Source organism: Staurois parvus, unplaced genomic scaffold (genome assembly GCF_062004578.1).
Source record: "Staurois parvus isolate SC_StPar_1 unplaced genomic scaffold, SC_StPar_1.0 ptg000721l, whole genome shotgun sequence".
NCBI lineage: Eukaryota > Metazoa > Chordata > Amphibia > Anura > Ranidae > Staurois > Staurois parvus.
In genome coordinates this window covers 2,558,508-2,582,498 of record NW_028318517.1, presented here as the reverse complement: position 1 = coordinate 2,582,498, position 23,991 = coordinate 2,558,508, and the positions used below count along the sequence as shown (strand labels likewise).

General features: G+C 48.0%; 1 protein-coding gene across 1 annotated transcript; it reads left to right on the top strand.

The window, feature by feature from the left end:
* Nucleotides 1–350: 350 nt before the first annotated feature.
* LOC149445431 (uncharacterized) lies at nt 351–23,678 on the top strand. The gene is made up of 3 exons (XM_089653863.1): nt 351–1,880; nt 16,179–16,346; nt 16,422–23,678. The coding sequence occupies exons 1-3, from the start codon at nt 429–431 to the stop codon at nt 16,965–16,967; spliced, it is 2,166 nt and encodes a 721-aa protein (XP_089509989.1). The 5' UTR covers nt 351–428; the 3' UTR covers nt 16,968–23,678.
* The last annotated feature ends 313 nt before the right edge of the window (nt 23,679–23,991 follow it).

The following is a 23,991-nucleotide window of genomic DNA, read 5'->3' as shown; positions in this document are numbered from 1 at the left end:
TCTTCAGGATCAGTCCAGTCTTCATCTTGGTTGTTCTCCCCCCATCCTCACTCTCTGACCTCTGGTGGGGCTCAGCCCCGCTGTTCTTCATGACTAAATCATGGAGTAAATAAGGAAGTGCAGTACTTCTTGTGTTGGGAAGATGGCGATGAGTGATAGAGGGGGTGGGGACCCTCGTCCTATAATCCCCTCATCACTGTCCCTCCTATAAAAGACAGTTCTGGTTGTTTCCTCACTCTCTGACTAAGGTCCATGAATAAAGAAATGACCTGGTAGGAGATCAGAGGAGCCATTTCCTAGTTCCCTTGAGGGTGGAATTGTAAGCTCCTCAGAGACCAAGCTGCCTGATGTGGGCGGAGTCCTGGTTTGTGGGAACCAATCAGCTCCTGTCTAGTAATCCTCTTTGTCTTTTAATCCATGGCCGGGAGATGAGGAAAACCTCCGAGGATTGTCTCACTTTGTCTCCAGACTGGAAAGTAGAAAATGAGGACATCACACAGTATAGTCCAGGAGAAAACCCGGCTCCCTCCAATGTCCATCCGGCACCACCCAGTGTAGATGGACCATCGGATTCCTTGTATCCTGAGGAACCTCAGACTGTGCGGGACCGGGCCGGCCTTCCAACAGGGAAGAGCTTCTCCTGTACTGAGTGCGGGAAGGGTTTCCGGCGTAAATCAAATCTTAATGCGCATAAAAGATCTCACACGGGGGAGAAGCCGTATTCCTGTCCTGAGTGCGGGAAATGCTTTTCAGTCAAGTCCAGTCTTTACACACATCAGAGATCTCACACAGGGGAGAAGCCATATTCATGTCCTGAGTGCGGGAAATGTTTTTCACAGAAGTCCGATCTTTACGTACATAAGAGAACTCACACGGGGGAGAAGCCGTATTCCTGTCCTGAGTGCTGGAAATGTTTCTTACAGAAGTCCCATCTTTCCCGCCATCAGAGATGTCACACAGGGGAGAAGCCTTATTCCTGTCCTGAGTGCGGGAAATGTTTTGTAGAAAAATCAAAACTTGACACACATCAGAGGTCTCACAGGGGGGAGAAGCCTTATTCCTGTCCTGAGTGCGGGAAATGTTTTTCAGTGAAGTCCTATCTTTCTAAACATCAGAGATATCACACACGGGAGAAGCCTTATTTCTGTCCTGAGTGTGGGAAATGTTTTGTAGAAAAATCAAAACTTGACATACATCAGAGATCTCACAGGGGGGAGAAGCCGTATTCCTGTCCTGAGTGTGAGAAATGTTTTTCAGATAAGTTCATCTTTCAAATACACCAGAGATCTCACACGGGGGAGAAGCCGTATTCCTGTCCTGAGTGCGGGAAATGTTTTTCACGTAAATCCAGTCTTCACACACATCAGAGATCTCACACAGGGGAGAAGCCATATTCCTGTCCTGAGTGCGGGAAATGTTTTTCACACAAGTCCATTCTTTACACACATCAGAGATCTCACACAGGGGAGAAGCCGTATTCCTGTCCTGAGTGTGGGAAATGTTTTTCACAGAAGGCCCATCTTTACAGACATCAGAGATCTCACACGGAGGAGAAGCCGTATTTCTGTCCTGAGTGCGGGAAATGTTTTTCACAGAAGTCCTCTCTTAACACGCATCAGAGATCTCACATGGGGGAGAAGCCGTATTCCTGTCCTGAGTGCGGGAAATGTTTTTCACGTAAGTCCTCTCTTAACACACATCAGAGATCTCACACGGGGCAGAAGCTATATTCCTGTCCTGAGTGCGGGAAATGTTTTTCACACAAGTTTGTTCTTTACACACATCAGAGATCTCACACGGGGGAGAAGCCATATTCCTGTCCTGAGTGCAGGAAATGTTTTTCACAGAAGGCCCATCTTAACACACATCAGAGATCTCACATGGAGGAGAAGCTGTATTCCTGTGCCGAGTGCGGGAAATGTTTTTCAGACAAGTCTAGTCATTCCAGACATCAGAGATCTCACACGGGGAAGAAACCACTTTCCTGTCCTGAGTGAGGCTATTGTTCCTCACTGAAGTCCTGTCTTCCTGTACATCAGGGGTCCCACACAACCCTGGAAGTGTATTAGTGCCTTGAGTGTGGGAAATGTCTTCTAGATGAATGTTGCTGGACATCCCAGCTCTCGGGAAGAAGCACACCCTGATATACACCTCAGATATACTCCATGGCTGATCTTCATGGAAGAAACAGTTCATAAGGAGATGAGAGGTCCCCAAAGACATGGATGAAGTGTGGGACCGGGTTGGCCATTGATGGCAGGAGAAGAATAAAAATGAAGTCCTGCCCTGTGATTGGCTGAGTACATTTTGTGGTGGGAGATTTCACAAACACTTATAGATCTATTAAATAAAAGTTTAATAAATGTGATCGGCATTCACCCGGCTGTGACATCTTTTGGCCACATTTTATTTCATGTGATCATTGGCTCCAAATAGGGACCATCATTTCATATTCCGCGACTTTTAATGATGGAGGTATTTCAGGAAAATACTGCATTATGACCACTAGATGGCGCTGACAAAGGAAATCACTGTGTTAAATCACATAGGTCCAGAATTTGTCATGTCTGGATGGACACTTGTCTCTTCTGTCCAATGAATGTTCTATAAGTGGAGCCCTTAGTTCCCTTCATCAGGCATGGATTGATCTTCATCACTGAGGTCATCCTCATCACTTGTGAGTACAGAACACACTGAAGGATAGAAGGTCATCCAAGCAGCAATAATAAACCAACCATTCATTTACAGCTGAAAATGTGCATTCCACCATTAGATGGCACAACGTTTTATAGGAATTAGTGTCATCTAGTGAACAAATGTAATATTTTACCCAAAAACAGGAAACAAAGGAGGTTGTGCTGAGTAACTAGATACCCAACACGCCCAGCCCTACAATGGTGTGATGATGAAACCAGGACAAACTTTGTCCTCAGAAATGGCCCCTAGGGGGCGCTATAAAAGCCTTTCCAGGTCCTCAGTGTAGAGGTGACCCTGAATCATGGATGGAGAATGATTGCTCTCACTCCGGCATGCATGGCGTGATGTAATGTGTGGTGCCATCCATGATCTTGTATGTAGGCACAGGTGGAATATTGGTTAGTATGTATGTGGGAACTCAATGATTAGGGGGCGGGGTTTTAGGTGTTTGGGTGCATCTTTCATTTTTTCACTGTAATGCCAACAAATAAGGTACCAATATCCCCCATATGATCGCATTTTGTGGTGACGGGTTCTCTTTAACCTCCCTAGCGGTCTGATTATGTCAGTATTTCTGTGCTCAAAGCGGTACATTTCTTTGCATGGAAATATGTAGTTTTTTTTATTGTAGGCTGTAATTTTTAGGAATAACTCACTGAAATCTGTCCGAACAAGAGTCTAGTAAACATCCCGGGGATGATAAAACTTGAAACACGAAGTCATAAATTATAATTTAATAAATAATCATAAAAAATAATAATATAATAATAAATAATTTAATTCAATAATATAATCAAACCAAAAACACTGAAATGTGAAATAGAGCGCCAAGTTCGCACATCGCTGAGCAAAGTCGCAGAATCATTTTCAGTGTCTGATGAAGAATTTCCCCCACCAATCATTATCACTCAATTCTGCAAGTGGTTCTGATTTACTATCGCTGTTCTCTAGCCGGTCTAAAACCGCGTCTGACCTAAAGGGACGCTTTTTGAACGCCATGGACGTTTCTAAGTTTCCAGGCAGAAAGAACAGTAAAAATGCAGGCAGGGCGCCGGACAAAGCACTCGGGACAAAATGTATGTGAAATGGTTTGATACAGGAATGTTATACTATGTGATTTTAGTGAATGTCACTTTTAGTCATTTTCAAATTTCCCGCCGTTCCATCCCCCGTACGTCCCGACACTCGCAGGGGACGGGACCCAGATGACAGATGCCGGCATCCGCCGGATTACATCGCCGGGGACACTGCAGGAAGGACATCGTGGGAGCGCAGGACAAGGTAAGTGAAGAACAGATGCCGGAGCAGTGCTGCATGGTAAGCCCGAGTGTAGTTTGGGGGGGTTACCGCTTTTGGTACTGAAACTTTACCCCGAGCTACACTCGGGAATACCATCAGGGAGGTTAATGAGACATCAGGTGTCTATCAGACCCCTCATGTGTCTCCCGCCCTCCATGGTGTCTATCAGACCCCTCATGTGTCTCCTGCCCTCCATGGTGTCTATCGGACCCCTCATGTGTCTCCCACCCTCCATGGTGTCTACCAGACCCCTTGTGTGTCTCCCGCCCTCCATGGTGTCTATCAGACCCCTCATGTGTCTCCTGCCCTCCATGGTGTCTATCAGACCCCTCATGTGTCTCCTGCCCTCCATGGTGTCTATCAGACCCCCCGTGTGTCTCCCGCCCTCCATGATGTCTATCAGACCCCTCATGTGTCTCCCGCCCTCCATGGTGTCTATCAGACCCCTCGTGTGTCTCCCACCCTCCATGGTGTCTATCAGACCCCTCATGTGTCTCCTGCCCTCCATGATGTCTATCAGACCCCTCGTGTGTCTCCCACCCTCCATGATGTCTATCAGACCCCTCGTGTGTCTCCCGCCCTCCATGGTGTCTATCAGACCCCTCGTGTGTCTCCCACCCTCCATGATGTCTATCAGACCCCTCGTGTGTCTCCCGCCCTCCATGGTGTCTCTCAGACCCCTCGTGTGTCTCCTGCCCTCCATGGTGTCTATCAGACCCCTCGTGTGTCTCCTGCCCTCCATGGTGTCTATCAGACCCCTCGTGTGTCTCCTGCCCTCCATGATATCAGACCCCTCGTGTGTCTCCCGCCCTCCATGGTGTCTATCAGACCCCTCGTGTGTCTCCCACCCTCCATGGTGTCTATCAGACCCCTCATGTGTCTCCTGCCCTCCATGATGTCTATCAGACCCCTCGTGTGTCTCCCACCCTCCATGATGTCTATCAGACCCCTCGTGTGTCTCCCGCCCTCCATGGTGTCTATCAGACCCCTCGTGTGTCTCCCACCCTCCATGATGTCTATCAGACCCCTCGTGTGTCTCCCGCCCTCCATGGTGTCTCTCAGACCCCTCGTGTGTCTCCTGCCCTCCATGGTGTCTATCAGACCCCTCGTGTGTCTCCTGCCCTCCATGGTGTCTATCAGACCCCTCGTGTGTCTCCTGCCCTCCATGATATCAGACCCCTCGTGTGTCTCCCGCCCTCCATGGTGTCTATCAGACCCCTCGTGTGTCTCCCGCCCTCCATGGTGTCTATCAGACCCCTCGTGTCTCCTGCCCTCCATGGTGTCTATCAGACCCCTTGTGTGTCTCCTGCCCTCCATGGTGTCTATCAGACCCCTTGTGTCTCCTGCCCTCCATGGTGTCTATCAGACCCCTCGTGTGTCTCCTGCCCTCCATGGTGTCTATCAGACCCCTCGTGTGTCTCCTGCCCTCCGTGGTGTCTATCAGACCCCTCGTGTCTCCTGCCCTCCATGGAGGCTATCAGACCCCTCGTGTCTCCTGCCCTCCATGGTGTCTATCAGACCCCTCGTGTGTCTCCTGCCCTCCATGGTGTCTATCAGACCCCTCCTGTGTCTCCTGCCCTCCATGGTGTCTATCAGACCCCTTGTGTCTCCTGCCCTCCGTGGTGTCTATCAGACCCCTCGTGTGTCTCCTGCCCTCCATGGTGTCTATCAGACCCCTCGTGTGTCTCCTGCCCTCCATGGTGTCTATCAGACCCCTCGTGTGTCTCCCGCCCTCCATGGTGTCTATCAGACCCCTCGTGTGTCTCCCGCCCTCCATGGTGTCTATCAGACCCCTCGTGTCTCCTGCCCTCCATGGTGTCTATCAGACCCCTCGTGTGTCTCCTGCCCTCCATGGTGTCTATCAGACCCCTCCTGTGTCTCCTGCCCTCCATGGTGTCTATCAGACCCCTTGTGTCTCCTGCCCTCCATGGTGTCTATCAGACCCCTCGTGTGTCTCCTGCCCTCCATGGTGTCTATCAGACCCCTCGTGTGTCTCCTGCCCTCCGTGGTGTCTATCAGACCCCTCGTATCTCCTGCCCTCCGTGGTGTCTATCAGACCCCTCGTGTCTCCTGCCCTCCATGGTGTCTATCAGACCCCTCGTGTGTCTCCTGCCCTCCATGGTGTCTATCAGACCCCTCCTGTGTCTCCTGCCCTCCATGGTGTCTATCAGACCCCTTGTGTCTCCTGCCCTCCATGGTGTCTATCAGACCCCTCGTGTGTCTCCTGCCCTCCGTGGTGTCTATCAGACCCCTCGTGTGTCTCCTGCCCTCCGTGGTGTCTATCAGACCCCTCGTGTCTCCTGCCCTCCATGGTGTCTATCAGACCCCTCGTGTGTCTCCTGCCCTCCGTGGTGTCTATCAGACCCCTCGTGTGTCTCCTGCCCTCCATGGTGTCTATCAGACCCCTCGTGTGTCTCCTGCCCTCCATGGTGTCTATCAGACCCCTCGTGTGTCTCCCACCCTCCATGATGTCTATCAGACCCCTCTAGTGTCTCCTGCCCTCCACTGAAGATAATGGAGAGCAGATTGAGCTCCATTCACAGCTTCTCCGGTCACAGTGGTCAGGAATGATGCCACTGACCCCGGAAGTGGCCGAATACACATCACTTCTAGGGGTGATCAGCAATTGGTTGTTCTATGATCTTCCCCCTCTACCCAGTGGCACCCACTATGTGAGTGCTGGGCACAAAGGTGTGATAGCAGAGCCTGACAAACATGGCGGGGGGTCTGTGGGGGCCATCCAGTGGTAATTTGGAAAGCTCCTCCTGTGACGGTGTCTGACAGCACACTTATTCTTCACCAGAATGTTCCAGAAGGTCCTGCTGGTCTCTGAGGCAAATGATTCCACCATTGGAGGAAGGTTGGGGAAGGTTTCCCTGAACATCATAATTTGGTGTTTGGAAATTCCCACCATTGGCCATGTCTGTAAAATATCTAATCCTCGTGTTTGCCGATCCTCTGGTACCGGACTGGTGAGATCAGAGATTTCCAGAACCAGGAAGGATCCATATCGTGTCCAATCAGGAAGAAGATTTCTGGCCTCACTCACATCTCTACTGTCCAATCAGATCCTCCAATGGTCTCCAGGACGTACAGTACAGGGCCAAAGTTATGTCTGTTCCTGGGGGAATTTAACCCTTTGCTACCCAGAGGAGAATAAATAGGAGGGGCACAGCAGTGAATTGTGGGTGTGGCAAAATCACAGTGGGAGGAGCTTAAACATTTGCCTACTCCTTGTGTAAACAGTAACATAATTCACTTCCTTGTATCCACAAAATATAATTCAATGACTTCCACAAGGGAGAGTCTCACTGTCACGTTCCTCGGTTGGAGGCCGTAGCTTGTTAGCAGGTGACTGCCACGGTCGGTACCAGGAAGGCAGGCCGGTTTCAGTACCAGGAAGGCAGGCCGGTTTCAGTACCAGGAAGGCAGGCCGGTTTCAGTACCAGGAAGGCAGGCCGGGTTCAGTACCAGGAAGGCAGGCAGAACAAAGTCTAGTAGCAAGCCAAGGTCAGCACCAGGAGATCAGGCAGAGAATATTCAGAGTAGAGTGCAGTGGTCAGAAACATGTCATATACAGCCCTGTGTACAGAGTGCAGTGGTCAGGGACATGTCATATACAGCCCTGTGTATAGAGTGCAGTGGTCAGGAGTATATCATTTACAGCCCTGTGTATAGAGTGCAGTGGTCAGGAGTATGTCATATACAGCCCTGTGTATAGAGTGCAGTGGTCAGGAGTATGTCAAATACAGCCCTGTGTATAGAGTGCAGTGGTCAGGAACATGTCATATACAGCCCTGTGTATAGAGTGCAGTGGTCAGGAACATGTCATATACAGCCCTGTGTATAGAGTGCAGTGGTCAGGAGTATGTCATATACAGCCCTGTGTATAGAGTGCAGTGGTCAGGAGTATATCATTTACAGCCCTGTGTATAGAGTGCAGTGGTCAGGGACATGTCATATACAGCCCTGTGTATAGAGTGCAGTGGTCAGGAGTATGTCATATACAGCCCTGTGTATAGAGTGCAGTGGTCAGGAGTATATCATTTACAGCCCTGTGTATAGAGTGCAGTGGTCAGGGACATGTCAAATACAGCCCTGTGTATAGAGTGCAGTGGTCAGGAATATGTCCTATACAGCCCTGTGTATAGAGTGCAGTGGTCAGGAGTATGTCATATACAGCCCTGTGTATAGAGTGCAGTGGTCAGGAGTATATCATTTACAGCCCTGTGTATAGAGTGCAGTGGTCAGGGACATGTCAAATACAGCCCTGTGTATAGAGTGCAGTGGTCAGGAGTATGTCATATACAGCCCTGTGTATAGAGTGCAGTGGTCAGGAACATGTCATATACAGCCCTGTGTATAGAGTGCAGTGGTCAGGAACATGTCCTATACAGTCCTGTGTATAGAGTGCAGTGGTCAGAAACATGTCATATACAGCCCTGTGTACAGAGTGCAGTGGTCAGGAGTATGTCATATACAGCCCTGTGTATAGAGTGCAGTGGTCAGGAGTATGTCAGATACAGCCCTGTGTATAGAGTGCAGTGGTCAGGAATATGTCCTATACAGCCCTGTGTATAGAGTGCAGTGGTCAGGAGTATATCATTTACAGCCCTGTGTATAGAGTGCAGTGGTCAGGAGTATGTCATATGCAGCCCTCTGTATAGAGTGCAGTGGTCAGGAACATGTCATATACAGCCCTTTGTATAGAGTGCAGTGGTCAGGAGTATGTCATATACAGCCCTGTGTATAGAGTGCAGTGGTCAGGAGTATGTCATATACAGCCCTGTGTATAGAGTGCAGTGGTCAGGAACATGTCATATGCAACCCTGTGTATAGAGTGCAATGGTAAGGAGTATGTCATATACAGCCCTGTGTATAGAGTGCAGGGGTCAGGAGTATGTCATATACAGCCCTGTGTATAGAGTGCAGTGGTCAGTGACATGTCATATACAGCTCTGTGTATAGAGTGCAGTGGTCAGGGACATGTCATATACAGCCCTGAGTATAGAGTGCAGTGGTCAGGGACATGTCATATACAGCCCTGAGTATAGAGTGCAGTGGTCAGGAGTATGTCATATACAGCCCTGTGTATAGAGTGCAGTAGTCAGGAGTATGTCATATACAGCCCTGTGTATAGAGTGCAGTGGTCAGGTACATGTTATATACAGTCCTGTGTACAGAGTGCAGTGGTCAGGAGTATATCATTTACAGCCCTGTGTATAGAGTGCAGTGGTCAGGTACATGTCATATACAGCCCTGTGTATAGAGTGCAGTGGTCAGGAGTATATCATATACAGCCCTGTGTATAGAGTGCAGTAGTCAGGAGTATGTCATATACAGCCCTTTGCATAGAGTGCAGTGGTCAGGAGTATGTCATATACAGCCCTGTGTATGGAGTGCAGTGGTCAGGAGTATGTCATATACAGCCCTGTGTATAGAGTGCAGTGGTCAGGAGTATGTCATATGGAGCCCTGTGTATAGAGTGCAGTGGTCAGGAGTATGTCATATACAGCCCTGTGTACAGAGTGCAGTAGTCAGGAGTATGTCATATACAGCCCTGTGTATGGAGTGCAGTGGTCAGGGACATGTCATATAGAGCCCTGTGTATAGAGTACAGTGGTCAGGAGTATGTCATATACAGCCCTGTGTATAGAGTGCAGTGGTCAGGAGTATGTCATATACAGCCCTGTGTATAGAGTGCAGTGGTCAGGAGTATGTCATATACAGCCCTGTGTATAGAGTGCAGTGGTCAGGAGTATGTCATGTACAGCCCTGTGTATGGAGTGTAGTAGTCAAGTAAAACAGGCTAGAGAAGGAATCTGAAGAAAATGTCCATGATGGAGATGAGGGTTCCATATAGTATGACCAGCATCACCCTTCACTCTGTAACCAAGACCTAGTCTGGCAATGCCCAGAATGACACCAATGAGTCTCTGACCAATCTCACGGGTTGGATGGACTTTCTCTCTTTGATGATTTCCAGGTGACTATGAATTAGAGTTCCAATATCTCCCCGATGTTCTGCAGACAGATATACATTTCCTGATGACTTATGGTGTACAGATTCCTCGTGTTCCCCGATACAAGCTCATACATTGGACTTGTTCAACTTTCCAACCAGGAGTGAATGGACTTGGATAGATACTCTCCCTATGTGGAGGACACATGGCCTGGTATGGTTCAGGAGGGGACATGCTCACTCCCCTCCCCCTTCCCTGGGTAGCCAGGCTGCATGCTCAGATAAGAGTCTGGTACTGATTTCGGGGGCTCCTCCCACTTTTTATTTTTTTCCTAAAATCAATACCCCACCTGAGAGGTCTAAGATGATTTTTGCGGGGGGGGGGGGGGGGGAAAGAAATGTTCCTTTAACATTGTATTTATATTCACCTGTCAGCCCGGAAATCCCCAGCTGACTGCAGAATGGGCTGAGCGGGATACGTCATCCAGGGACCCCACAGGTTGCTGGCCCCCTAACATCCAGCCTGAGCGGGAAGCTGCTGTATTTCACAGTATTAGAACTACTGCAGTCCGAGGTTCAACTCAGCTGAACACACATTCTGTTCTGACATTCACCCATTCCACAAACATGCTCCATTCTGTGTGACCCTGGGTTCAGTCCTAACCTGGAGCTCAGCTCTGTCGGTCAGTGTAGTGGTCCCTTACATTGGTGACCAGTGGGAGGACCCCCTTATATCAGTGGTCAGTGTAGTGGTCCCTTACATTGGTGACCAGTGGGAGGACCCCTTATATCAGTAGTCAGTGTAGTGGTCCCTTACATTGGTGACCAATGGGAGAAGGACCCCCTTATATCAGTGGTCAGTGTAGTGGTCCCTTACATTGGTGACCAATGGGAGAAGGACCCCCTTATATCAGTGGTCAGTGTAGTGGTCCCTTACATTGGTGACCAATGGGAGAAGGACCCCTTATATCAGTGGTCAGTGTAGTCATCCCTTACATTGGTGACCAATGGGAGAAGGACCCCCTTATATCAGTGGTCAGTGTAGCGGTCCTTTACATTGGTGACCAATGGGAGAAGGATCCCCTTATATCAGTGGTCAGTGTAGCGGTCCCTTATATTGGTGACCAATGGGAGAAGGATCCCCTTATATCAGTGGTCAGTGTAGTGGTCCCTTACATTGGTGACCAATGGGAGAAGGATCCCCTTATATCAGTGGTCAGTGTAGTGGTCCCTTACATTGGTGACCAATGGGAGAAGAACCCCCTTTGTGTGTAGGTCAGGTGCAATGCTTTATCCAATCACAGTGCATGATGATGTCACAGGGGGCGGGGCACCCAGTTGATGTCACTGCGTAGCCCCACTCCTTAGATATTGTCAGGCTGGCGCAGCATCAAGAGCGGAGTGTCTTTTTTCCCCCTTTTATTTCGGGTAGCTGTGGCGGGAATTGTGCTTATTGTTGGAACTACTTTGGGGGACTTTTTTTATTCTTAATAAAGGACTTGTCAGAGACTGGCTCCTGTCATTTTTTACACTACTTTTTTTGTGTGAATGGGTAGCAGAACCATGTACCACATACTCATTCACATAGGGGGGCTGGGATCTGGGGGCCCCCTTGTTAAAGGGGCTTACAGATTCTGATACACCCCCTGCCCACAGACCCCCACAACCACAGGCCACGGCTGTGGAGAAGAGGAATCTTTCCCCATCAACATGGGGACAAGGTTCTTTGGGGAGGGGAGTCCCCCGTCCCAAAGCACCCCTCCCTGTTGAGGGCATGTGGCCTGGTATGGTTCAGGAAGGGAGGTGCTAACTTGTCCTCCCCTTTCCTTAACTGCTGGGTTGCATGATCAGATAATGGTCTGGTACAGATTTTGGGGGACCCCCGCACCATTTTTTGGGGGGTTCTGCTCAAAATTCATACCAGACCCAAAGGGCTTGGTATGGATGGGGGGACACCATGCCAATTGTTTTGCCTATTTGTATTTACCAGCAATACTTTTGACATTCAGCTGTCAGCGGGGAACCCCACTGACACTGGAAACATGAATGAATGTCTCACCAGTAAAATACCGCGTGACTTCATCATAGAACTCATACCGGATTGTAGTAGCTGAGCGGGATCTCACCATATACTCAGATCAGGAAGATACCGCTTAGTGAACTGTCCCCTGGGTTCAAAGTTCACAGTCAAACTTTCAGTAGGTTCAAATATTCGACCATGAACCGAACAGAGGGGTGTTTGGCCCATCACTAGTGGCCAGTGTAGTGGTCCTTTAAATTGGTGACCAATGGGAGAAGGACCCCCCTTATATAGTTGTCATTCTTACATCATTGGTGGGAAGACTGGTCCCCTTACAGGTCATTGATGTCAGTTGTTACTGAGAGATAGGAATTGTTCATTGCTGAAGGAGCCCCGAGAAACCTTTGGAGGAACCCTGGCTGAGAGAGGCTGGACTAGGCAGTCATATATTTCTGTCCTCCTTGGTGGGAGTGGAGGTGACCCCTCTATAAGGATCTACAGTCCATACACACCCAGCACAAGGCCGGGGTCACACTACCAGACGCTTCTCGGGGCTGCAGTTCCTCTGAGCTCCACAAGGTGGGGATCTCACTTCTACCCAGACAGGAAGTCTCTATGGAAGACAGACAGGAAGTGATGTCAGGTACAGACAGGAAGTGATGTCAGGCAGAAAGTAGAGATCAGATGTAGCTGGAAGTGGCAGCAGAGGAGGTAATAAGATGTTATGTTCTATTTACACCCAGTAATTCCCTGTCATGTCCATCCTTTTCCTCCATAGTCATGTCCATCCTTTTCCTCCATAGTCATGTCCATCCTTTTCCTCCATAGTCATGTCCTTCCTCTTCCTCCATAGTCACGTCCGTCCTCTTCCTCCATAGTCATGTCCGTCCTCTTCCTCCATAGTCATGTCCGTCCTCTTCCTCCATAGTCACTGTGACGTCTTTTATCTCCAGCAGATGATGATACACACATATATTGTGTGGGAACCCAGATTACCCCCTTCAGGGGCAGAACATTCCCCCACTTCCGGGGCCGGAACATTCTCCTCATTGTGGAGAGGTGTCACCTTCTCTCCTTAGCCGTCTCCTGTAATGGGGGATGAGGTTCAGATTTGGGTTGGACTGACATTTACACTTCCACACCCTTTCCTTGAAGATCCCACCCTCCCCCCACACCTGACTACCTCCTCCATGTACCCCGGCTCCTCTGCCCCCCCTGCAGGCCTGGGACCGGCATGGCGGATGGAGTGGAGGGGGATGAGTTCCTGGACCTCACCCCTTCTATCTCCCCGTGCAGCAACTCTCATATGAGGTCTCTCAGTCTTTGTGGTAGTTTGATGGAGGTGAATGGGCAGCCTGGCTTTTATTTATACTGTAGAGATGTGGGGGGGCATTTAGTACACACTGTTTACACACAGCAAGGTGATGGCGGGCTGTGTGCATAGGGGTCTTCAACAACTATTCTACAACATGTGTATGCTGCACACCCATTGGTTACATTCAATTGCTAATTCCCTCTATCAGTCTCCAAAATGGTTACATTGTATCTCTTGTAACAAAGACTTATGTATTTCCTGAGCTCCTCATCTCCATCTAGTGGCCACAGTGTGGTATTTTACTACTGACCATGATAAAAGAAAATGTATCAGCTGGGAAAAAGTCTGAAAAAATTTGTACAAAATGACTTTCATGTAGATTTATTGAATGATTGTGCATGGGTTTTTTATAAATAGACCCCCCCCAATCAACCCAATCTACCTGTTCCAGTTCCCACTAGGAGCAGCCTGACTATTAACCCCTTACATCCCCATCCTAACATTGTACAACCAATACAGTTCACATCATTTTTGGCCATCTGTCTACAGAGTAACCAACATAGATCACATGACCACACCAATAAAGATGGAGGAGGACCAGAGTCACACGACTGAGAAGATACTAAACCTCACCCTGGAGATCATCTACCTGCTGACCGGAGAGGTGAGGAGGATTCTGGGAGGTCACATGACATCACTCTTATCTCTATTAATAAAACACAGACCTGACCGGAGAGGTGAGGAGGATTCTGGGAGGTCACATGACATCACTCTTATCTCTATTAATAAAACACAGACCTGACCGGAGAGGTGAGGAGGATTCTGGGAGGTCACATGACATCACTCTCATCTCTATTAATACAACACAGACCTGACCGGAGAGGTGAGGAGGATTCTGGGAGTCTAACATAATATTCCTATTGGTTCCCCAATACAGAGATTTCCTCTTCTGAAGTCAGGTGATCATATGACCATCACAGTGCCTCCATGTGACTCCCTAAACCCTGAGAGACACAACATGCAGAAGATTCTAGAAGTCACCAAGAAGATGATGGAGCTGCTGACAGGAGAGGTGAGCGGTGCCGGGAATTCTGGGACATTCTCCAGTAACAGACAAGGGATGTGTCTGGATGGTGACTGTATCATTGTGTGTGTCAGGTTCCTATAAGGTGTCAGGGTGTCACTGTCTATTTCTCCATGGAGGAGTGGGAGTATTTAGAAGGACACAAGGATCTCTACAAGGACGTCATGATGGACAATCAGCCGCCCCTCACATCACCGGGTAAGAGGAGACTTTATTGTAAAGGAGAGAGCAGTACGGAGGATCCACCTAGATCCCCCATCATCTGATAAACACATAGAAACAATGGATTCAGTCAGTGTGTGTGTTTCCTACAGATGGATCCAGTCATGGGAACCCACCAGAGAGATGTCCCCGTCCTCTGTATTCCCGGGATTCCACACAGGAAGGTCACACCATCCTTCAGTATTACAAGGTTGGTGGGATGGAGCATCTAGAACATGGACTGATGAAGACAATGTGTGGATTGTTTATGTGATCTTATATTTTACAGATGATATTTTCTCTCATTTCCTTGATTTAGAGTGGAGATCCAATCGATATAGAATTTGAGGTGAAAGCAGAAGAAGAAGAGGCGTATGTGAGGGATGATCAGCAGTCTATGGAGGAGGATGGAATAACGGGGACATTTATAGAGGAGGACACTCCTACAGAGATCAGCACAGGTGGGTCATGAACACTAAATCCATTCCTCCACCCATACTGCTCACTGATTGGTCCAGAGTAGGGCGGGGACTGGGTGATATCAGCCTGTAATCCCCTGGTCACTTTCCTGAGCTGTGTTCCCCGTCCTGTATTCCTGGATTTCTGATACAGGAATATTAATATTATGAGTCCTAACCCTGCACTGTATACTTTATGTTGTACAATACATCATTTTGGTACTATACAGTATATTCCTAAGATTTGTATCCTATAATAAGTTGTACATTACATAGGCTTTTTACACCCATTTCCTCCCAGCTGGACATTTTATATCGGATGATGTGATTGGAGCACAGACTTTTACATGGTGATAATAATGTGATAACATCCTCCAACTTTGGACCCTTAAACAGAAAGTGATAATGAGGGAGGAGTCAATACCCCAATGATGGTGGTTTTCAGGATCAGTCCAGTCTTCATCTTGGTTGTTCTCCCCCCATCCTCACTCTCTGACCTCTGATGGGGCTCAGCCCCGCTGTTCTTCATGACTAAATCATGGACTAAATAAGGAAGTGCAGTACTTCTTGTGTTGGGAAGATGGCGATGAGTGATAGAGGGGGTGGGGACCCTCGTCCTATAATCCCCTCATCACTGTCCCTCCTATAAAAGACAGTTCTGGTTGTTTCCTCACTCTCTGACTAAGGTCCATGAATAAAGAAATGACCTGGTAGGAGATCAGAGGAGCCATTTCCTAGTTCCCTTGAGGGTGGAATTGTAAGCTTCTCAGAGACCAAGCTGCCTGATGTGGGCGGAGTCCTGGTTTGGGGGAACCAATCAGCTCCTGTCTAGTAATCCTCTTTGTATTTTAGTCCATGGCCGGGAGATGAGGAAAACCTCCGAGGATTGTCTCACTTTGTCTCCAGACTGGAAAGTAGACGATGAGGACATCACACAGTATAGTCCAGGAGAAAACACGGCTCCCTCCAATGTCCATTCGGCACCACCCAGTGTAGATGGACCATCAGATTCCTCGTATCCTGAGGAACCTCAGACTGTTCGGGACCCGGCCGGCCTTCCAACAGGGAAGAGCTTCTCCTGCGCTGAGTGTGGGAAGGGTTTCCATTCTAAATTCCTTGTTAATAGGCATAAAAGGTCTCACACAGGGGAAAAACCATATTCCTGTCCTGAGTGCGGGAAAAGTTTTTCGCAAAAGTCGAATCTTGTCAGACATCAGAGATCTCACACGGGGGAGAAGCCACTTTCCTGTTCTGAGTGCGGGAAATGTTTTTCACAGAAGTCCTATCTTTACACACACCAGATATCTCATGTGGGGGAGAAGCTGCATTGCTGTCCTGAGTGCAGGAAATGTTTTTCACATATTTCCTACCTTTACAGACATCAGAGATCTCACACGGGGGAGAAGCCATATTCTTGCCTTGAATGTGGGAAATGTTTTGTAGAAAAATCAAAACTTGTAACACATCAGAGATCTCACACGGGGGAGAAGCCGTATTCTTGTCTTGAGTGCGGGAAATGTTTTTCACAGAAGTCCTGTCTTTCCATACATCAAAGATCTCACACGGCAGAGAAGCCACTTTGCTGTTCTGAATGCGGGAAATGTTTTTCAGATAAATACAATCTTTACACACATCAGAGATCTCACACGGGTGAAAAGCCATATTCCTGTCCTGTGTGCGGGAAATGTTTTTCCCAAAAGTCCAATCTTTACACACACCAGAGATCTCACACGGGGGAGAAGCCGTATTCCTGTCATGAGTGTGGGAAATGTTTTTCAGATAAATCTAATCTTAACACACATCAGAGAACCCACAGAGGAGTGAAGCCGTATTCCTGTCCTGAGTGTGGGAAATGTTTTTCAGACAAGTCCCATCTTTACACACATCAGAGATCTCACACGGGGAAGAAGCCACTTTCCTGTCCTGAGTGAGGGAAATTTTCCTCACTGAAGTCCTGTCTTCCTGTACATCAGGGGTCCCACACAACCCTGGAGGTGTATTAGTGCCTTGAGTGCGGAAAATGTCTTCTAGATGAATGTTGCTGGACATCCCAGTTCTCATGTGGGGAAGAAGCACACCCTGATATACACCTCAGATATACTCCATGGTTGACCTTCATCATGGAAGAAACAGTCCATAAGGAGATCAGAGGTCCCCAAAGACATGGATGAAGTGTGGGACCGGGTCGGCCATTGATAGCAGGAGAAGAATAAAAATGGAGTCCTGACCTGTCATTGGCTGAGTACATTTTGTGGTGGGAGATTTCACAAACACTTAGAGGTTTATTTTTTTCTTCTGATTGTTGAATGAAGGTGATTGGCATTCGCTCAGCTGTAACGAGTGGTGGTCATATTTTATTTCATCACATCGTTGGCTCCATCTAGTGACCATAATATCATAGTGTGCTATATTTACTGATGGAGGTATTTCAGGAAAAGTACTTCATTATGGCCACTAGATGGCGCTGCTTATCATAGGAAATCACTGTTCTAGGAACAAAATGGCCAGAATTTGTAATGGCTGAATAAGTGATTGTCACATTCATCCTATGAATTATAATTAGACCCCTTCGTTTCCTGTCAGGCCGGGTTTCATACAGATTCCTGAGATCGTACTCCTTTACTTGTAGCGCCCTCTAATGTGCTACTAGAATAGTGTATCAGAGGTAAAATCATTGTGTAGGACTCATGGTAGTTGTTTGAGTCTGTGATTGAGGTCGGGTTATTGCAGGTCAGCTGGATTACTCGACAGGTTGTGACTCTATCACCTCCTCCTGACCCTGGAGGACCATAGAACCTTCCAGAAGTCAGTAAACCGGAAGGGGTGGAGGCTAATCTGCATATTCATGGGGGTCTGGCCATTTTCAGATTTGGTGGACTGGTCTATAAATATGGAAGAGTCAGGGTGACAGAGGGGTTGGGAGTGCTGAGGAGCCTGTCGGTGCCTGGGTAGGGTCCCCTAGGTCTGATGGGGGCTGAGCTGGCTCAGAAGGTTACATTCAATAGTAAGGAGTGAATGAGATCGAGACCTGATCTGCAGGGACTGATGGCTTTCAGGAAAAGAAAAGTCCAGGATCTGCTTTGTACATTATTTATTAATTTATTTCAGGTACTTATATAGCGCCATCAATTTATGCAGCACTTTACATATATATTGTACATTCACATCAGTCCCTAACCCTCAAGGGGCGTACAATCTAAGGTTCCTAACCCTCAAGGGGCGTACAATCTAAGGTCCAAAACCTACATTCATACATACACATACTAGGGACAATTTAGAAAGGAGCCAATTAACCTACCAGCATGTCTTTGGCGTGTAGGAGGAAACTGGAGTACCCTGAGGAAAACCACGCAGGCACAGGGAGAACATACAAATTCCAGGCAGGTGGTGCCGTGGTTGGGATTTGAACCAGTGACCCTAGTACTGCCAGGCAGAAGTGCCACTTAGTCACTGTGCTGCCCAATAGGAGAGTAGTGTCCCCCTTCCATTGATTCAAGCCAGGGCGACTACTCTGTCCTCCTTCTCCTGGACCTCTCTGCGGCCTTCGACACAGTTGACCACCCCCTTAATAAACTACTCTGCCTTGGAATCAGAGATACCGCTCTCTCCTGGTTCTCATCCTACCTATCCCGACGCTCCTTCAGTGTCACCTACAATGGTGCCACCTCCCCCTCCCTCCCCCTCTCTGTTGGGGTCCCCCAAGGCTCTGTCCTTGGACCCCTTCTCTTCTCCATCTACACCTCCTCCCTGGGCAAACTCATACACTCCCACGGCTTCAACTATCAACTCTACGCTGACGACACCCAAATCTACCTCTCCACCCCTCTCCTCACCCCCACTATCTCCGCCCGCATCACTCACCTCCTAAATGACATCTCAGACTGGATGTCGCTACATTTCCTCAAGCTCAACCTCTCCAAAACCGAGCTCCTCGTCTTTCCCCCGCGCCCCCCCCCATCCTATCCATCATCACCAACAACTCCACTATCACTCCCGCCCCGCAAGCCAAAGTCCTTGGCGTCATTCTTGACTCGAACCTCTCCTTCCAACCGCATGTCAAATCACTTACAAACACATGCAGGCTCCACCTCCGCAACATTGCCAAGATACGTACCTTCCTCACCCCAGACACCACCAAACTTCTAGTACACTCCCTCATCATCTCACGCCTTGACTACTGTAATTCTCTTCTCACCGGCCTACCCCAGTGCAGGCTCTCCCCGCTCCAGACCATCCTGAACTCAGCGGCCAGACTCATCCACCTCACCACCCACTCCACCTCTGCCTATCCCTCCACTGGCTCCACCCCCCTCTGCCTATCCCTCCACTGGCTCCCGATTGCCCAACGCATCAAATTTAAACTCCTAACCCTGACCTACAAAGCCGTTCACAACACTGCCCCTGACTACCTCACCAACCTGATCCCCAAGTACCGCCCTACCCGTACCCTTCGCTCCTCACCGGACCTCCTTCTATCCTGCTCCCTGGTCTCCTCCTCCCATGCACGACTGCAGGACTTCTCCAGGTCCTCCCCCATCCTCTGGAACTCACTGCCCCAATCCATCAGACTGTCGCCTTCCCTCTTCACATTCAGGCGCTCCCTCAAAACCCATCTCTTCAGGGAAGCCTACCCCACCCTCACCTAACAGCCATTCTCCCTCTTTCCTCCCACCCCTCATTCCCCTCAGCCACTTCCTACTGTACCTTTACCCCCTCCCACCTAGATTGTAAGCTCGAAAGAGTAGGGCCCTCTTACCCCTCGTACGTTGTTTGTTGTACTGGGCCATGTATTGTCCCCCCCTCTATTGTACATGGCTGAGCAAACCCTTTGGCGCTATATAAACTCCATGTAATAATAATAATAATAATAATTGGGCATCCCATAATCCCTATTTCTCTATCCAAGTTGAATTCCCCTAATAAAATAACAAAGCTAAGCCCATGGACTGGTCACTGTCTTTGGATGCAAGTCTGTGTGAAAGAAATATCTGAGCTGATGAGACCGGTACTCATCGACCTGCCACTAGTCATCTACACAGTGGATCTGAGCTCAGGACTATGGTAGTGGTGGTGGGCATCGTGACTGATGTTAGATCTACTTCGGGGGATGGGTTTTTTGGTGTTTCAATAAAGGACTTGTCAAGGAATGTTTCCCGACTCATAGTAGTTGTCGGGTTATTGCAGGTCAGCTGGATGACAACACAGGTTGTGGCTCTATCACCTCCTCCTGACCCTGGAGGACCATAGAACCTTCCAGAAATCGGTGGGCAGGATGGGGTAGGGGCCTAACCTACATATTCATGGAGAGTACGGCCAATCCCAGCTTTTGAGGCCCTGGTAGAGTGGTGGACTGGACTATCAATATGGGAGAGTCAGGCTGACAGAGGCGTCGGGTGGAAGATGGAGTTCTGAGGAGACTGTCGGTACCTGGGAGGTGACCCCTAGGTCTGGCGGGGGCATCCTCCAGGCCGGGCTCAGGCTGGCTCAGGAAGACACATCCAACAGTAAGGAGTAAATGGGATTGAGACCTGAAGCAGCAGACAGCAAAGAGGACAGTGTGAGTACAGCAGCATTCTGTGGGATCTACAAGGGGAAAGACTGCCACACGTAGCAAGCGTCCTGATTACAGCGCTGGGCTCAATCCTTTATCCTTGTCCCGGGAGATCTTCCAAGAAGCCAGGAGCTGGTAGTACTTGTACGCTGTGGAACTGGATTTAAGGGGATTAACCCAACAATATTAAACCAAACCATCAGGGAGGGCATGCCTGTAGATGAGCTGGTCCCTCTGGATGAACGTCTGTGCACAGGCAGTGCCCAGAATGTGCAGAAATTGGGCACCCGCTAATACTAATGTGCATGCTCATTCTGGTGCGCATTCTTGTGTATGGAATTGTGCAATCACATGTTCTGGTGCACGCTGGTAGTTATGGGCTGAACACCTCCCGGTTCGGTTCACGGTAAAACATTCAAACAGACCAAGTTCGTGAACATCGAACCTACTTTAAGTCTATGGGACTCGAACATGCAAATTCAAAAGTGCCCAATTTGAAGGTTTATATGTACGTTATTGGCCATAAAAGTGGTATGAGGACTCGGGGACTGCCCTGAGGGACATGAATCAGGGAAAAACAGGGGCAGTCATTTCTCATTGCTTAATGTAAAAAAAAAAATATTCCTTTCAATATCATGCCTGGGGATCCCCTTAAACTACCTGCAAAAGTTGCAGATCTGTACAATGTATAGAACCTGCTGCAGCAGGACTGACACTGTAACCCTTCAGTTATTCTTGCATAAGTCGCTGATCGCCGCCATATGTCGCTGATCGCTGCTATAAGTCACTGATCGCCGCTATAAGTCGCTGATTGCCACCATTTTTTAGTAGAAAAAAAAATTCCAGTATATATACCACCATTTGTAAACGCTATAACTTTCACATAAACCAATTAATTTACACGTATTGGGATTTTTCTTTAGCAAAGACACGGAGCAGAATACATTTTGGCCGAAATTAATGACGAAATTTGATTTTAAATTTTTTTACTGGACATATTTTATAACAAAAAGTCCAAAATATTGTTTTTTTCTCAAAAATGTCTGTGGACCCAACTCCAAACTCAACCAGCCAAACAATTCCCATTTTCATGGGAAACAAAGAGCATTCCTTACCTAGGAATCAGACTCACACCAGCGACAGACCATCTATACACAGCAAACCACAAAATATTGCTTGAAACTATACCCCGAGAACTAAACACTTTACGCACCTCAGAACTCTCCAAACTAGGCTGCGTGGTGACACTAAAAATGTATATTTTACCCAAAATCTTTTATATATTCCGCACACTCCCCTTACCAGTCCCTAATTCATTCTTCTCTCACAAAATTCATATGGAACTCGAAAAAACCAGGATGTACCACCAATCTTCTAATCAGACCTACAACTAAAGGAGGAGCAGGACTCCAACACCTCAAATCTTATTACACAGCTACCCTCTTAGACCAATTATATTTCTGGTGGAATCCTTCAAAGGAAAAAATCTAGTCCATAATGGAAGCCCTCCCTTTTCAACCACTTAAACCCCAAAATATACTCTTGACCCTACCGTCCAAACACATACCACCCCAACTAAATCATCCCTGCATTATAGCCTCCCTACAAGCTTGGCGGGACCTTCTATCCACTAAATTCAAAGACATTAAACATGTATCTACTCCAACCAACATACTATACCTCTTCATCCCCTCACTGGACCTTTCTCAATGGACAAAACATGGAATAACCAACATAAGGGACCTCTACACCAAACAATCCTTATTCCCCTTCCAAACTCTCCAATCCAAATATAATATTCCTACCAGGGGCGGACTGACCATTCGAGCACTAGGGCACTGCCCGAGGGCCCGGGGTCAGTAGGGGGCCCCATAAAATGCCCCTGGTACCTTTTATAGGCTTTTTTGGGTGTGTTCTGAGTGTGGGCAAGGACACAGGGGCCCCATGATCCCCAATTGCCCGGGGGCCCCATGAGTTTTCAGTCCGCCCCTGATTCCTACTGCTACAAATGTTACATACCTCAGAATCGCTCATTGTCTACTAACAACTAATTTACCCCACAATACTATAATACCAAACACAGCCTACATCTTCTTCACCAAACCCCAATACCTGGGTAAAGGTATATCCACTTTCTATACACACCTCATAAACTCACAATTTACTCTACAAACAACCTCCATAACCAGTTGGGAAAAAATCCTATAAACCCAAATAACTTTAAAATGCTGGGAAAATACCTTCAGCATCACTTCTAAAGCTACCCGATGTAGCTCCCACTGGGAGTCATACTTAAAAATACTCCACCAATGGTACCTGACCCTGGTGAAACTTTCCATATACTACCCGAAACATTCTCCTACATGCTGGAGACAATGTGGTGAGCCAGGCTCAACAATCCACATTTTGTGGTCATGCAGATGGCTTCGCTCCTTCTGGAATACTACATTCCTATTAATCTCTGAAATAAACAAAATTCCGTTAGTCCCGAACCCCTCATTAGCACTCCTACACATCGGAATAGAGAAACTCCCTCCTCATTCCCGAACAATTATTGCCCACATACTCTTTGCCGCCAAAATTAATATTACTAGATTATGGAACACAAATAATACCCCTTCAATCACTTCATTAATTAAAGACCTTAACACTCAATGTCAAATGGAAAAATTATCCGCAATTAACACTTCCTCCTATCACAAATTCAATACCCAGTGGACCCGATGGCTAAATCACCCAAAATGTTATGTACAACCCTGATGACATCTCAAGAGATGAATTCACACCGCACACCAAGACTGGTATCTCCTCAATTCCCCAGTTATATTCCTCCCTCCCCAATCCTATCCTCCCCCACCTCTCCACTAACACCCCCCCAACTCCCCAAACTCCTCACCAAGGTTCTTCAAATGCACATGAATACCTCTGATGATATTGCTAAACAAGACCAACACCTCATCTGTCCAGAGGGCGGATCTACAACAAAATTATCAACCATATTTTGTCTACTGTAATGTTGTATGATTGAACCTGATCTCTTTTCCCTGTTTATCTTTGAAAAACTCAATAAAAAATATTGAAACATAAAAAATGTCTGTGGACAGACGCACTCTTTTATCCATCACAAAACCTCCATCAGCACTGAATGTCCATTCGGAAAGCACGCTGGATGCAGGACAGGCCAGTACCTCGATGGCATATTGAGCAAGTTCTGGCCAGTGATCCATCCTCAAGACCCAGTAACCCAGTGGATGCTCAGTTGGAAAGGTCTCCAAGTTTGTCCTTGCCCCTAGATAATCCTGCACCATATGATGCAGACCCTGCCGATGGGTGCTTAAACCTAACAGTCCTGGGTGCTGAGGACTAAAGAACTGTTTAAAGGCATCGGTCAGCTGGCCACCTTC

Coding starts and splice junctions, on each gene's coding strand:
- LOC149445431 (XM_089653863.1), top strand. CDS start 429: ATGAGGAAAACCTCCGAGGATTGTCTCACTTTGTCTCCAGACTGGAAA. Junction 1,881..16,178: donor ACACACATCAGAGATCTCAC/ATGGAGGAGAAG, acceptor AAAAGGTCTCAC/ACAGGGGAAAAACCATATTC. Junction 16,347..16,421: donor ACACACACCAGATATCTCAT/GTGGGGGAGAAG, acceptor TACAGACATCAG/AGATCTCACACGGGGGAGAA.